The sequence below is a fragment of the Camelina sativa genome, chromosome 3 (assembly GCF_000633955.1).
Source record: "Camelina sativa cultivar DH55 chromosome 3, Cs, whole genome shotgun sequence".
Taxonomy (NCBI): domain Eukaryota; kingdom Viridiplantae; phylum Streptophyta; class Magnoliopsida; order Brassicales; family Brassicaceae; genus Camelina; species Camelina sativa.
In genome coordinates, this window is record NC_025687.1 from 18708677 (window position 1) to 18724912 (window position 16236).

Below are 16236 nucleotides of genomic sequence, written 5' to 3' on the forward strand. Positions count from 1 at the left end.
ATAACAAGAGCAACTTCTTTGGCAGCCTCTGCGCTCGCCTTCATGCAGAAAGATTCTATTCCATTAAGCAAAACCATCTGCTGAGGAGCTCCTGCATCTTCTTGTATCATCATCAAGGCCACGAGATATTTCTTCTTCTTGATCACTTCTTTAGCAAATCCCTTGCCTGCGCCTCCAAAGAGGGCAGAGAATAAGGCGTCCATCTTTTCCTGAGGGGTTGTGGTGTTTGAAGCTAGGGCTGTTTTGAGTTGTGTAGGAGATGAACCACTGCTCAGAAGCTCTTTTATCTCACTCACAAGCTTTTCATGAGCATTATCAGGAATCTTGCTATTGCCATTCTCATGCAGCACTTCTGGTGCCTTCTTCACCTCAACAGCTGGCTTGTTTTCTTCAATTGTGGACAGCATCACCATATCAGCTGTTACAGCGCTGAGCTGTTCTTTCATTCGTTTTTCAGCAGCCTCCCTGGAAGTATCTGTTTGCCACTGGACATCATCATCATCTTCTTCACTGTCTGCTTGCTCATTCTCATCAGACTGGCTTCGAGGTGGGGAATGATCTTTCTTCTTCAAAACTTTGTCTTTCGAAGTACCTGTGGTTGCTGCTTTCTTCTTACTAGCAGCCTCCTTCTTGATTTTCCTCCGCTCCTCATCAGCTGCTTCACCTTCTTTCAGCCTTTCTTTCTCAGCTCTCCTCATTGACTTCTTATCCTTAGACGACTTCTTTTGCTCTGGTGGATTCTTAAGAATGAAGGACGTGAGCTTGTCCCTCATATCGACATCCGAGATAAACCCGCAAGCCGCACATTTCAGCTGGAGCATCTGCGTCTTTGTGATGAGTATCTCAGTTTCAGGATTCCCACATCCGTAACACTGAACATACTTTTTGATAAAGTTCTCCAGAAGTCCCGCAAGCTTGGAAGTGTCATGGGCCCCATTGACCAGAGAGGTTCCAGTCTTCTCATCAAATTTGGACTGCGCACCAAGCTCACAACCAAAGTACTTAGTGGTATAAGCAGGAGGTCTCCCCAAGGCCTTAGCAATGTCAACCATATTGACCACATTAGTCTTGATACCGTTGCCCCTGCCTTCAATCTTGGTCATCATCCTCGGCATCTTGTACCGGTAGAAGGCATCATCGCGGTTGGAAGCACCAATGTTTTGCAAAGCCATCTTGATTTGACAAACAAGCAAACAACACGACGAGGAATGTCAGAAGAGACAGTGATAATCACTCGGTTGCACAAACTGGAAACCGGAACAGCTTGTGTTCTTGTTGTTGACAGGCTCAAAAGATCCAAGACGCAAACCACAGACTTTACGAGTGGACTTTTTCCTAGATATAGGACAGTACTCCCCTAAAAGCCGGATAGATGATTGAAAGAGAGAAGCCTGTTCAGACATAAAAGATTCTTCACACTCCACTTTTAGACAAACTGATGATCCCAGCAGCTTTAACTGCCCAAAACTTCCCTGAAAAATATCATAAACACAACAAAGAGACGAGTGAGACACATATACACAGAAACCATTAAAGACCCCAAATTTCAAAGTTATTGTTTCATTCTCCTCTTAACCCAAATACAAATACTTGACCGTTTCAATTCAATCAAAAATACTTAGATTCACCAATTCAAAAGATCCAACATGAATAACCCTAAATCTTGAAAAAAAATATCAAGAACCCATGACAGGAAGCAAAGGAAAGTTCCAAGATTTACAATACGAAAACCTAATCTAGCATCAACGGATCAGATTCAAAACCATCTCTTTCCGAATCAAAAAAACAAATCAGATCAGAGGAACAGATGCACGACACCAATCGGAATAAGAAGAGAGATAAAAGGGAGAATCTTGACCTTGTAAGATGAAGAAACGGAGGATGATCTCTGAAGAGGTTGAGAGAGTTTGAAGAAAGAACCGTGTTTGTTGCGCCGATGAGATTGAATAATGAGAGAACCAACGAAGCAAAGAGGTGTTTTTACTGAGGATATATATATTTATATAGAAAGGCCGAAAGGGTAGTAAGAAGGGAGGCTGAGAGACACAAGTAGACGCGTGATTGTTTGTGGTTCATCCTTTTAGGGCAAACTCATCGTTTCGCGGCCAATTATTTATATAAATAATTTCTTTATTTTATCACATTTGTATAGAAGAAATTTTCAGAACACAGAGGCAAGAATAGTCTAGAAAGACGAACATATTTATTGGTATGTTTAGCGGTTGTATTTTTATCATTTTGACAGAACTTTTTTGGAAAAAAATTGGACCAAGATTAGTATAATGCTAGTGAAATTTCAATATTAAATGAGACTCATTCTTTTTAGAAAAAAATAACAGTTACGTCTTTATTCACTACAGTCATTAAACAGCTGATTACTAGTCTTAACAACATTATTAAAAAAAAAAAAAGACATTCAATAGTTGCACAAGAAGGTTGATTTTATTATTCAACCCAAGGCACATATATAGTTGCAAAAGTGGAGATTCTACATAAATAACATATTAGCTTTACCCCTTATTGTATTTTTAAAAATGGCTTTTACGCTTATCGGACGTTTGTGTGGATCTTAATGCCTAAAAACAGAATCAGAAACTAAACAATAATTAATCAAAAAGTTTATTTTTGAAATTATTTTATTAAAATAATAAATATGTGGTATTAATTATATTTATAGTTTGGTTCCTGTTATTGAAAAAATACAATATAAAATACAAAACTACAATTACATAAAAATATTTTCATGTATTTACCACAATTTTGAAAACATCTTATATTTTGAAACAAAAAATATTATTTAAAATATCATATATTATGAAACAGAGGGAGTATTATAGTTTTTTTTTTCAAAAGTTACTCTCAATCTAAATGTTTAATAACAGGAAAAAACTGTTTTACTTGTAATCTAAACATAATCAGATTAGGTGGATAATAATTGGAATAGGCAGAGATTAATTAGATGACTGATCTTTTTAAGGGATCATACTATAGTATTAGGCAGAGATTAATATAGATTAATAAATATTATGAATTATCATATAGTACTTCTGATAAATAAATATGTACAATTATTTCTTCATATATTGTGATTTATTTTTTTTTAAAAGAAGAAGATATATTACTTAATGTATGAAAAAAAAAATGTATGTTTTAATTTTTTACATTGGCGGTTGGTAAAACTAAATTTATGTGGTTAATAAATTAATAAATTTCATTTGCTTACAATTACAATATTATAATTATTACTTCAAAATATTTCACAAAAAGAATGATATAAATACAACAAACATATAATATAAACTGTAATATACAACAAACAAATTAAAGTACTATAATATTCTAAATTAATTACTATTCAAAAAAACTATATATTTACTGAAAATTGTAATATTAAAAATAAGTATTATCTCAAAGAAAATAAAATTTTAAACAAAATATAACAATAATTTTTATTATTATATTATAAATTTTAGAAAAAAATGTTGATTTGTGTTGTATAGCATGAGAGATCTCCTAATTAGTCATTAATTGAGGCGAACATGATAGAGAAACAATTTTGCAAAAAAAAAAGATGATATATCAGTGACAGAGCTCAAGACACATTTTATCAGTCAAACCTCAAAACATCAACTTATTTACAACTCTACCATTGTAGTTTTTTTTTAACATAAAAATATATTAAACCTAGATGTGCCACTTAAAAAGGCATAACCTCTCCTTTCACTTACAAATACATTCTTTTTATCACTAACATCTATATCACCACTCACGAAAGCAAGCAAACAACTCCACAATTCTAACAATAGTACATCTACAATTTTGACATGCCTTCTTTCGGCAGTGTTTCTCATTTCAACCCAAAGTTTCAACTAAATAATGGAACTGAAGTTGTACATGCATCTAAACCAGATTATGTCCCATTCTTGAAGCTTTATGTCCGTCATTTTTCATCATAGTTTGAGAAAATAGCCAATAGAAATCACCTACAGATGTAATTTATGATGAGATCTTTTCTAAATTCGTGTATGATATAAATAAAAAACATCAGAAGAAAAAAAAGTGAAAAGACTTTTTTTTCCCAATTGGCAACCTCTGTTCGATAATCTCCATTTATTTTTATTCTATATTCTGTACACATACAATTCCTTTTAACAAACAAAATCTATCTTACATTTCCACAGGTTCCAAAAGGTGTACATGATCGCATGCCAATTGTTCATACTTATAATGTGAAGGAAATGTTTCAGTACTTAATCAAAGGAGACAGACTCACAAGAGGAAGAAAAGGAATCAAAATAAGCCATGATAACTACGAAGCTAATACTCTTCTAGAGTAAAGGATTTCATGTGTACTATGAAATAGGAATAAGCACAATAATGTGTATTTCATTTGGAAAATTTCTATTTATTTACATATTCATTTCAGAATTAATCAAGCACAACTATTTACATTATCTACATATTAGCCATACCGCAATAACATAAAGTCCATATGCAATGATGTACATTTTTTTAACAATATAATATTTTCAGCATAATAAGTTTGGTTAAAAAAACAAACAAGAATCACAACACATTACATAACAAATGTATTATTATTATGTTTTAACAAAAGATGTATAATTATTTTCCTGTTTTAATCAACTATTGCTAAATATTTTTCTGGTATTTAAAATAAAATAAATGTACTTCTTTAATTAGATATCTATTAATATATAGGGAATTTTAAAACGACTATGATATATGTTTTATTTTTAATCCAAAAACTCTGCCATATTTTATGGATAAATTTCCATGCCCTATAATACAACAACAATAAAAAAGGATATAAACAAAAAAAATAAATATTCGTTCACTACAAGAATATTAACACATGTCTGACCTCAAGAATTTTGGTTTTTAATAGCACAACAAAAAAAAAGCTATCTTAATATTACAATAGCGTTATCGTATCACCCGAAGTAATATGTCACTTTAGATAGCGCTCTTCTGTTGTGCTATCTAAACTCGAATATGAAGACCAGTTTTTTGTTTGCTCTATTATATATATTTTATAATAGCACATTTGTTGAGCTATAAATAATTAGCATTCATAGTGTTAATAAATTGTGACAATAGCATTTGCTATGTTTTCTTTTTCTTTTTATATATTATTAAGTGAAATATACCACATTGACATAAATTTGAAAAACAATTGCCCGATTGACATTCTCTCGTAGGGGAAACCTAGAATGACACAATATTGTGGTTAAATTACCAAAAGCCCAATTTGGTGTCTTAATAAAAAAAATAAAATAGGCAATAAAAATTAAGAGAGATAAAATCTAGTTTATCAAACACAAACCCCAACATTCGTTTTTTTTTTTAACAACCTGAAACTTTGTTTCTTCCGCCGGCTAAGAAGAAGTTTTACAGTCCAGAAAAAAACCCTAATCTGTCGTCATCTCCGCCGGTGAATTAGAAGAGTAATTACCGGTCCCCTCTTGTTCCAGCCAGATACAAACGCCGTTGTAGTTGGGTCTCATCTTCCTCCGAAAAAATAAGAACCATAATGGCTTCGGTGGTGGTCGATTTTTTCCGGCGGTGAGTGTTTTAATTGATTATTAGAATATGAAACTGAATTTTTATTTGCAATTGTAGGTTAACCCTGTTTTTGTTTTGGGTCTTGCTCTTCAATAACTTTGGTGGATCTTCAAAAGCATCGGTGGGTGTTTCTTCATAAATCCGGTAAGGCTTTTTGTCTATTATGATATGATTTTGTCTTGAATTAACACTGTTTTTGTTTTGTGTCTTGAGTTATTGCATGATTTGGTCTCGAATTGATATATTTTTTTTTGTGTGTAGATCTGTTCAATTTTGAAATATTGCTTATCAAATTCTCGTTGATCTTATAAATGAGATATTTGTTTTTTTGGATTAGAAGTATCTAACAAATTTGTGTTACCTAAATGAGAGATTTGTTTCATCGATGGTTTCAAAATTTAGTTTTAAATTGTTATATTGAATTAGTTTAAAGTTTTCACACATATTTGCTATACCTATTCAATCAAGTATTTATCTTGTTAGCTAACTTTTTTTTTTCCAATGCTTTCTTTTTGTATGTTTAGGAATGGCATCTTCAAGCAATAGCATCAAATATCCTCCTCTACTTTATGAAGAAGGGAAATCGCCTCTCCAACATAGGAGCATGAACCACAATTGCTTTGTGTGCAAAATTGGGATTTTGAAAGAAGGATTAGGGGTGGACGTGTGGGATAAACTGAAGGAATCATCTCTTGGAGTGTTTATAAAGTTTGTTGAATTGGAATGAACTGCGCAGAGAGTTCATTTTCCACTCACACATCAACTGAGAATAAATAACTTTCATGAGGTTTGGTCTTTGATTGATGGTAGACCAATTTGATTTTATTTAAAAGAGTTTACGGTGATAGCAAGTTTAAATTGTGATGCATTTGACCCTTTAGACAAATTTGATGTTGATCACCATGATTTCTGGAAATAAATGAAAATACCAACAATCATGAATGGTCCTATGTGGAGTGAGTTGCTAACGGTGCTTGATTTTAGCAAAACATGGCATGTTGATAAGAGGTTGATGGTTGGTAGGTTATGGCTATTGTCAGTATGCGTAAATGGAATTCATCATACATCTAGAATCCTGTTGGCGACTTCAAAAAGAGTATTAGATACAGTCGCTTTTGAGAAACATCCATGGGGTCGGGTGGCTTTTAGTAGTCTTGTGAATTCTGTTAAGATTGTTGACTATGATAAAGATTTATACATCATACACGGGTGTGTTCATGCTATGTTAATTTGGCTGTACGAGAGTGTTACTGGAATAGGAGAAAGTTATTGGTTTAGAAGGACAAAAACGAAGTGTGTTCCACTTCTTGATTGGCGATCATCTCGAAAACGTATCAACTTCACAAACTTCATCAAAAAAGAGAAGGAGTTGCACATACATGTTAGTAGTGGTGCTATGTGTGTGACGAATTTTTAAAAGAAATACTTTTGACATGTTTTTTAAATTGTGTGAGTTTTTTGTTATTACCAGCTGCTAATAACTTTATTCATAGCTTGTAGGTTCGTGTTAAGCATATGGTTCATGTTTCAGAGGAAAACATGTATGCTCTATGGTTTGACGCAGATGAGAATACATATCCACACCTAGATGAGCTAATTAAAGATCTCATTCATAACCGTTTATCTCTTGATGCTTGGAGTTGTGTCAAAACAGTTGGTATAAATTCAAAAAAGAAGAAAAGAGGTGTTGAAGCTGACAAGGAGAATGATGACAGTAGAACAAGTCCTAAGAAAAAGAGATTGAAAGAGAGTGATCCTAAATATGAAGAAGGAGACAATGTCCAACATGGAGGTAAGGTTTCGTTATCTTTCTATTTACATGATTACCATTTTTCCTTCTCTATTATGATATTAACAGAGAAGTTATTGCAAGATGCTAAAGATGAGAAGAAAATTTTCTTTTGATATTTGGAGGGCGATAGAAAAAATGAATGAGAATATTTCTGACTTGGGAAAGACCCTCAACACTCAAATGGATGCATTGGAGAACAAATTTGAAACATTTGTTGATAAAAAATGACTCTCTTAGAAGAGAATTTGAGTGAGAGGATTAAAGCATTGGAGAAAGAACTAAAAGAGGGAAAAGCCGCTGATATACCAAACGATGCCACTTCGCACACCATTGAAAATGATGAGGGAACAAGTAAAGCACATGTAAGTTACATTGTTGCTCGATGACATGGTTTTTTTTGCCTCATATTCTGATTTTTTTTTTTTTGTGGAATGTTCTATTTTGTTGCAGTCATGGATTATTGAGATGAAGCAGACATCACATGATGAGTTTCCAGTTCAAAGGGCGGTGAGGAAGGTATACACTGTCAACAATAAGAAGAAGAAAGAAGAAGATGAGATATCATATAATCTTCCTCTATATGAAAAGAACGAAGCTGTTAAGGTTGAGAAGAAGAAAAATTCCAAGAAAAAGAAGATAAATGGTCTTAGCTCTAACGATGTTGAAGATATTACTACCCAAATTCAGAAGGCTAAAGTGAAAAATAGCTTCCAGTGCTGAAGACACATGGTCCAACTGGAAAGACCAGTTGACTAGTAAAAAACTTGAGGTGACACTAAAATGCATTGGAGAGGCTTTAACGAAGTTGGATGGACGTGGACCTTGGAAGCAGCAAAGACGAGTGCCACAACTGGCAGAATCGTCGAAGTTCCCTTACCTTGGTAACTCTACAGTCAAGCGTATCATTACAGAGGGTGATATTGTGTTATGCGATCATCTTAAGCCTGCAGATGATGAGAAACATCAAAGACTTCTGGATTTTATCGGCCTTGATAAGTATACTTCAACAACTCTAAATAGTTTATAAAAGTTACTATCATTATCTATATATGTACTAACTCATTATTTCATTAGCAGGGAAGAACCACTTAGCACCAACAACACAGCTGTAAGATTCTATTGGAAAATTATGACTCCAAGGAAAAATTTGCCAAGCGATGACTATGGATGGTTGACAGACTCTGTAAGTAAATCCAGAAATATTTTGCTTATTTTTGTACAACTGATTTAATGAATGTAGCACATAGTTTGTGCAATGGCTATGTTCCGGAGAAGATATATGCGTGATCCTTGTCTGTATCCTAAAAACCGCATAGCCTTCTTAGACCAAGATCTGATCACAATATTGCGGAATGACTATAAACAGTTTGATATGGGGCCTAAGAATTTCGTGTTTAGGGAACACGTTTATGGTGAATTTATCGAGGAGTCATCTACGTACAAGAAGTGGTGGATTGATGTTGATAACTTATACGCTTGTCTCTTTGTCAATGAAAACCATTGGGTGGCTATGGATATTGACTTGCGGGGTAAGAAGATTCACATCTATGATAGCATCCCAAGCTTGGTGAGTGACGATGACATGGCTATTTACTGTTTACCTTTAAGGCGAATGATCCCAGCGATGTTAAGTGACATGATTCCTGAGACGATTCGTAAGAAGAGTAAAGCAATGTTGGAATTGAGAAGAGTGAAGAAGAACGTCCCTCAGAATGATCCCAGCGATGTACGCTCTAAAGTATATTGAATGTTTAGCTCTTGGGAAAACATTTGAAGGGCTTTGCGATGAGAACATGTTGGCTCTTCGGATTAAGCTTGCAGTGGAATTATATGACAAAGTCGGAAAACTAGCCACAACACCGAATATGTCTGATTCATATCCTAGAGCTAAAGATATTGAAATCCCTTCCCTCATTGATGAGTCCTTGTAGACTATTTTGTGTCATTGTCTTAGTTTTTTAATAACTTTGTCATTGTAGACTATTCTTGTTTTGCATGTGAACGACTACGTTCTTGTTTTTCCACGTGAATTATTATCTACTAATTTTAGGATTAGTTATAATATGAGCCTACTACATTATGCAAGTTTAAATTTTACCACAAGTAAAGCATATACATAATGATTATAGAATTTTAAATTTAAATGTGCAGAATGATTAAATAATTTTTAGAATTATTATCTAATGTTTTTAGAGCTTAATTCTTCATGGTTTTGTGCATATTCATTAGCATTTAGGTTGCTTAGGTTTCATTTTGCATCAAGTTTGTTATCTTAGGTGTGGGAGTAGAGATGTACAAGGAGAGAGTGATTTGGAGCCAAATAAGTCAAGAATTAGCAAGAAGATGCAAGAGAAGGGAAGAAGACCAAACGATCGACCAAGAAGACCAAACGATCGACCGGTTGGTCGATCGTCTGGTCGATCAACGCACTTCGGACTCCTCGGGTCAGCCACAGGACAAAACAATCGACCAAATGGTCGATCGTGTGGTCGATGAAGACTTCAACAGACCCCAGACTCCACACAATCGATCAAATGGTCGATCAAACCAAACTAGACTTCACCAGACCTCCAAACTTCGACGATCGACTGATCAATCGACCAAATAGTCGATCAAGACAAGAGCCGGACTTCAGACCTCAACAATGGACCACTTATCGATCATAAGGTCGATCAACTTGTGTTGGACTTGACCAGACTTCTGAGACTTGACCGATTGACCAAAGGATTGACCAATGGTCGATCAGGATGGAGAGACGATCGACCGATCAGTTGATTGGTGGGTCGATCAAACGCTATTTTTGGAACCAAAACCCGGTTTGTTCCAGTTATCTCTGATATGTTTAATTCCAATCCGGTTTGTTCTGGTTTAGATTCCTATTTTTCTATAAATACACTAACTCCTCATTAGGAGAAACCATCTGTTCTTAGTTGTCTCTTTGTTCTCTATGAGTTTGAATTGTTAGTTTGCTTATTTAGAGTTGCTTCTTAGCTAGTTGCTACTCAAAACCCAAATCTTTGTTTAAGTTTAGATTAAGCTCTCTTGGGTATTCTTAGTTTGTGAGTATTTGCAAATTTGTGAATTGATATTAATTGAATAGAACAAAGTACTACATCAGTACTGCATTGTAATGGCAGCAATTAAAATAAAAGAGTTCTATATCAATATAATACATGTCTTACGATTTAAAAAGAACTGGAGAATATAAAAGAACTTGGATTTAAAAAGAGTTCTATGTCAATGAAAGCATCATCATTCTCAACAAGAATTTAAAAAGATATGGAGAAGATAAAAAACTTGGATTTTATAGAGTACATGTCTTACGATTGTGTCCTACTTGGTTGCAATTACCCCATGTGTATAGTTTTATTGGCTTCTTCTTTTCCATTGCAATCTCCAATGCGGATTTAATTCTTGAATTTTTTGGCCTTCCTGGTTGTTGTTTAGGGATTGGTGGTAAACATACCTTCGTTATCACATGTCAAGGAACTGATTTATCAAACTCCCTTGGCATGATGGCATTCGCAAAGGAAATGTACGCATAGCTTTTACGATAATAAGGATGACTCATTGAAATGCGAGAGATGTTTCTATATTCACTGGACGTAATTGCGTGTGCACAAGGGAGTTTGTCCACATCAAACCTACGACACGTACACATTTTATCTCTCAAATAGACAACATGCATATATGTTCCGCTTGTTACTTGTACTTGGTGTGCATTGATATCTTGGATAGTAAGTAACTTAGCATAGCCCAAAGGACCCTATAAAATAATAGCCACTTTATATTTGAAATATAGATGTATAACATCATCATTTGTTTAAAAGGATGAAAGAATAAACCTGGAGAATTTTCTCTACACCACATGTCAAATCTGTTGTCATCTTTAATGCATCACTCATTCTATCTGAAAACCACCTAGTCATCATGGACCTTATTTCTTCAAATAGTTGTACAATAGGAAAACTCCTAGCATGTGACATGACTTTATTCATTGATTCTGCAATGTTGCTTGTAAGCAAGTTGTATCTATCACCTGGGAAATGTACACGAGTCCACATACGCACATCAGCCCTTATGAGGTACTCATGTAGTGCTGGATTCATGGCTTCTATCTGATCAAATGTGGTTTGAAAGTCAATAAGTCTAAAAGCAGTCGTTACCTTTTGAACCAAAGCAAATTCTGCTTGACCTTTAAACCAGACCAAAATATTTTTGTACATATGGTATGTACATATTCCCCTACTAGACTTCAGATAAACCTTTTTAATAGCTTTTCCAATTGATTTGTGCCTATCAGAATTAACATAAAGGCTTTATCTGAAGTCTATATCAACCACAACTGAGTTGCTTGAAAAATCATTCCCATGATTCATCATTCTCTATATCAACCACAATGAAAGCAATTGGAAAAAAATCTGAAAATTGCCATCTTGAGCTGTTGCTGTCAGAAGTGTCCCTAAGTATTTTTTCTGTAAAAAAGTACCATCCACAACAACCACTTTCCCTCAAGAATGGAAATCCCTGTATGCTCGCACCAAATGCTAGAAAACAATATTTAAATCTTTGAGCTTCATCAACTTCAAGTTGTGTAAACGTTCCGGGATTTGCCCTTTCTATTATATACAAATATGTAGGAAGCTGCTCATAACCACTCTCTGGACTATCCCTGACCAACTCGCGAGCATGCCTCAGTGTTTGATAGGCCTTCCAATAATCCATCTATCAACAACAATATTAGTTTAAATTGTTGTGGAACAAAATAAATGGTATAATGCTATATAAAACTCAAAGGAAAAATGTTACCTTGATTTGAAAACGTTTATTCAACGCTTCAGCAACATGCATTGGCAGTACCTTGGCACTAACAAAAGCTTTGTACAACTCTCCTAGAATATGATGATCTGCTTGACTGGCAAGTGTAGAGCGCTCTGTTACTGAACATGTATGTGCTAAAATAAACACACGCACCTGAAACTTTGGATAGTGAAACGACCTGACCCGTTATTATTTTTTTAATAATAACAAATAATAAATAAATAAACCAAAAAAATATTTATTTAAATATGCATAAACCCAAATCACCAAATAAGGAGGGGAAAATACCAATAATAATAAACCAATAATTAACCAGAATCATAGACTCAAAACTAGCAACTTAAACCATGATTCTAACACCAACATTTCAATTCTAGCAACCTAGCAGAAACCAAAATATATTAACTAAGTCCCTAGAACATCCTCCTCTTCATTGTCATGATCCCACAGTCACACCTTGCCTCTACCTGCACCATAAACACAATGAGATGCGTGAGTATTACCAGAAATACCCATTGAGGCGATCCTCCCATCTACGAGCTATACAAACAAGCAAATTAAGAGTACAACTACAAATAAAATATAACAAACCAACCATTAAACAGAACAACCAATACCACTTTCACCTCACCTACACATCAACACACAAAACAAGTCATACAACCCAATCGCTTAGATAAACTCATGGTCACGCACTCTCCTTAACAAGTGATTCACGAAAATAACAACAACCAAATGAGAGTCTCTCCAATATCCAAAAACAACCAAACTCGCTCCTACAACCAATCACAACAACAAACAAACATTGAAAACAAACTGCCAGAAAAAACAGAAAATAACAACCTCACAAGTGAAACCATGAAATCAAAACGAACCATTAACTTTCTAATCCCTCCAGTGAAAAAAGGCCTATACGTCCAGAAGCTTACCAGGAAATTTCAGCACGATCCGATCTCAGATGAAACCGCAATCGATCCCGAAACACCTGCTGGTCTCAATCCGCGACTGAGACGAAACACGCTCCGAAACTGTCAATATCTCCTAGAATATTAACTCAAATTCACTTCTCTAAAAAGGAGAGTGTACGAAAATCTCTTAGTTACAACCCTATTAAAAATCAATACCTTTTAAAACGTTTTGAGTAATCGGATCTTCCTTCTCCCATACCCTGACAATTCTGTTTCTCTCTTTACTCTAAGGAAAAAGTTTAATCCCCTTCTCTTTCTCTTTTACACCCAATAACCAAGAGTTATCTCTCCTTCTCTCCCTCTCTATGATGACAATGTCGACAAAAGCACAAAAGAAGAGAGGAGGCGCAACTTCATGAGAGAAATTAGGGATTTTTGGTTTAATTTGATTAAACTAGGATTTAATTAGATTAACCCAGGATTTAATTAAACCAAAATCAATTAAAATCTACCTCTTTGGTTTACTCAACACATCCCAAATTCTAATCCCGGAACACAGATGTTACAATTCTCCCCCACCAACATGGATTCGTCATCGAATCTCAGACAACCATCAGCCAAAGAATCCCGTGCAACCGTCTACACGGCCCGTACTCCTCCGACCGATCTACGAAGGTTACCTCTAGGCGATAGACTCACATTCCAGGCACTATTTGCTCTAGACTTTTGGACTTTCCTTTACTCATAGGTCTAAACCTTAAGTTTTTATTGGCTCCTCGTCAGACCGAGGTCAAACCTTTTCTTTATTTTTGTTTCCTGAGTAAATGCAAATGATTCCCTCATCTTCTTTATTCTTCTATTAGGCTGATTTTTTTCATCTTCTTTTTCTCTTTCCTTTTCTTTATTTTTCCATCTTTTCCTTGTTTCATTTTTTTCCAGATCTCGCTGTTCAAACCTCCACCACCGCTTTTTTGAGCCACCATTAACCACCACCACATAGTGGGAAGTTCAGTGGCATCGTGAGTCCGATCCAAGTTCCACTTGCTGCAATTTCTTTAACGACAATGGTGAAACCACCACCATTTTAGAAAGGAAGAACAAGAAAGTTTCATATCGAGATTTGTTTCCCAACAAAATCCTCACCCTCCAGCCACCACCACCTTAGAAAAGAAGAACAAGAAAGCTTCATGTCCTAGATCCGTTGCCCAACAAAAGACTCACCCTCCAGCCACCACCAGATCCGATGCCACAAAACCATCGGAGAGACTTGAGGGAAGAAGTTGAAGCATTTTTTATTTAATTATTTTTTAGTTAAAATCAATTTTGTAAATAAATTATTTTGTTTTATAAATAAATCATTTTTAAATTTTAATAAATAATTATCGTTTTTTAAAATTAAAATTGGATAACAAAGTCAAGAATATTTATGTGACAAAACCGTGGTAAATCAGCTACGAAATACGCGTGATATAACTGTGGCTAGGTAGCTACGAAAAAGCCGCAAAATAAATTGGCTAGGACGCTATAACAACAATTTTTTTTGTGACCAATCATGACTATTTAATCATATAGCCACAATTTTTTTACCTCAGCCACTAAATTTTTTGTGGCAATACATATTTTTCTTACTAGTGAAAGTAACTCATGTATAGTTCATGATCATGTTCAGAGCAATATGAGTCTATTAGTAGGCCAAGCTATAGTAGTGCCTATTGTGTAGAAAATTAGTTGGATTTCTTAATTTGGTTTTCACACTTTTGTCTTTTCCTAATACTTGACTAACAAAATCTTCTTTAACATTACTATTGGATGTGGAGTCCATTTCACTGTCTAATGATTTTCTTTTTTCTTGCATCAAATATTTGACACAATTTTATAATAAACTGAAAACAACTAATTGGAAGCTAGAATATATAAACATCTTACAAAGGACTCTGCAAATTCAAGATTCACAGGAGTGTCACATTCCAAACTGCAATAGATGCTATCTCCTTCCGTGAAATCAGATGGTGTCGATCGACACCCGCTTGGAGTTGGTCGACACTCAACCTCTACAACACCTCCATTGACGATCTCCACCATCAATCGACCCTAAAAATCCACAAAACCAAGAACAACCACACATGGCCACACAAACACCACAAAAGCACACAAAACATAAAGGAATCAATCATACAATCACCAAATATTTCACACAAAACCTAATTGCTCATATAAGCCATGGCCATGCAATCACCTTAGCAAAGAGAGAAGATTGAGATGAAGAACAGCAAGAAACCACGCCCCAGCAACCTACGCACGCCCAGAAAGCTACTGATCTGTTTCTCTTTTCCTTGACAAACCAAAACAAGCCCTTATTCTTCTCTTAACTCTCCTTAACCTTCTCGTTAAGCCTCTTAACGTCGTTGGCTCGATGTTCAGTGCCTTTATTAGGCTTGGGGAGCATCGGTTAGAGTGATTGATGCACTCTCTTTCTTGCCAATTTCTGCTAAATAAGGCTTTAGACGTTGTCCATTTACAGAAAACTGTTCACCTTTGTCGTTTAGAAGAACGACAGCTCCATATGGTTTAACTTCCTTTATTTTAAATGGTCCAGACCACCGAGAACGTAACTTTCCTCGAAAAAGCTTAAGTCGAGAATTGAAGAGTAAAACCTGGTAATTTGTGGCGAACAATTTTGGTATGATCTTCTTGTCGTGGTATGCTTTAGTTCTCTCCTTGTATATCCTCGCATTCTCATAGGCGTTGTGGCAGATCTCGTCCACCTTGTTTAATTGGATCAAACGCCTCGCGGCTGCGCTTTTTATGTCATAGTTAAACTCCTTTACTGCCCATGCTACTTTGTACTCTAGTTCCACATTAGGTGACATGCTTTTCCATAAACAAGATGAAAAGGTGTAGTACCTAACAGGGTCTTGAAAGTGACTCTATACCCCCATAGAGCGTCATCCAGTTTTGTAGACCAATCTTTCCTTAATTTTGATGTAGTGTTTTGTAAGATAAAATTGATTTCTCTGTTTGAAATTTTGACTTGGCCGCTTGTTTGTGGTTGATAAGGAGATGCTAGTTTGTGGAGAACTCCATTCTTTCTGAAATGGTTAGCAAGGTTTAGATTGATGAAGTGTTTACCTC

The 16236-nt window shown here is 35.1% G+C and overlaps 1 protein-coding gene across 2 annotated transcripts in view; it reads right to left on the reverse strand.

Annotated features, from left to right (window-relative positions):
- Positions 1-2073, reverse strand: part of LOC104777504 (probable eukaryotic translation initiation factor 5-1) — a 3373-nt gene extending 1300 nt beyond the window's left edge. The window contains exons 1-2 of one of the 2 annotated variants that reach the window (XM_019243834.1): positions 1859-2073; positions 204-1472 (exon numbers count right to left, since the gene is read on the reverse strand). In XM_019243834.1, the coding sequence (XP_019099379.1) occupies positions 204-1172 (969 nt within the window). In that variant the 5' untranslated portion in view covers positions 1173-1472; positions 1859-2073. Of the gene's footprint in view, positions 1-172; positions 1473-1858 lie in introns of both variants that reach the window. The other variant, XM_010501776.2, reaches the window with a different exon arrangement.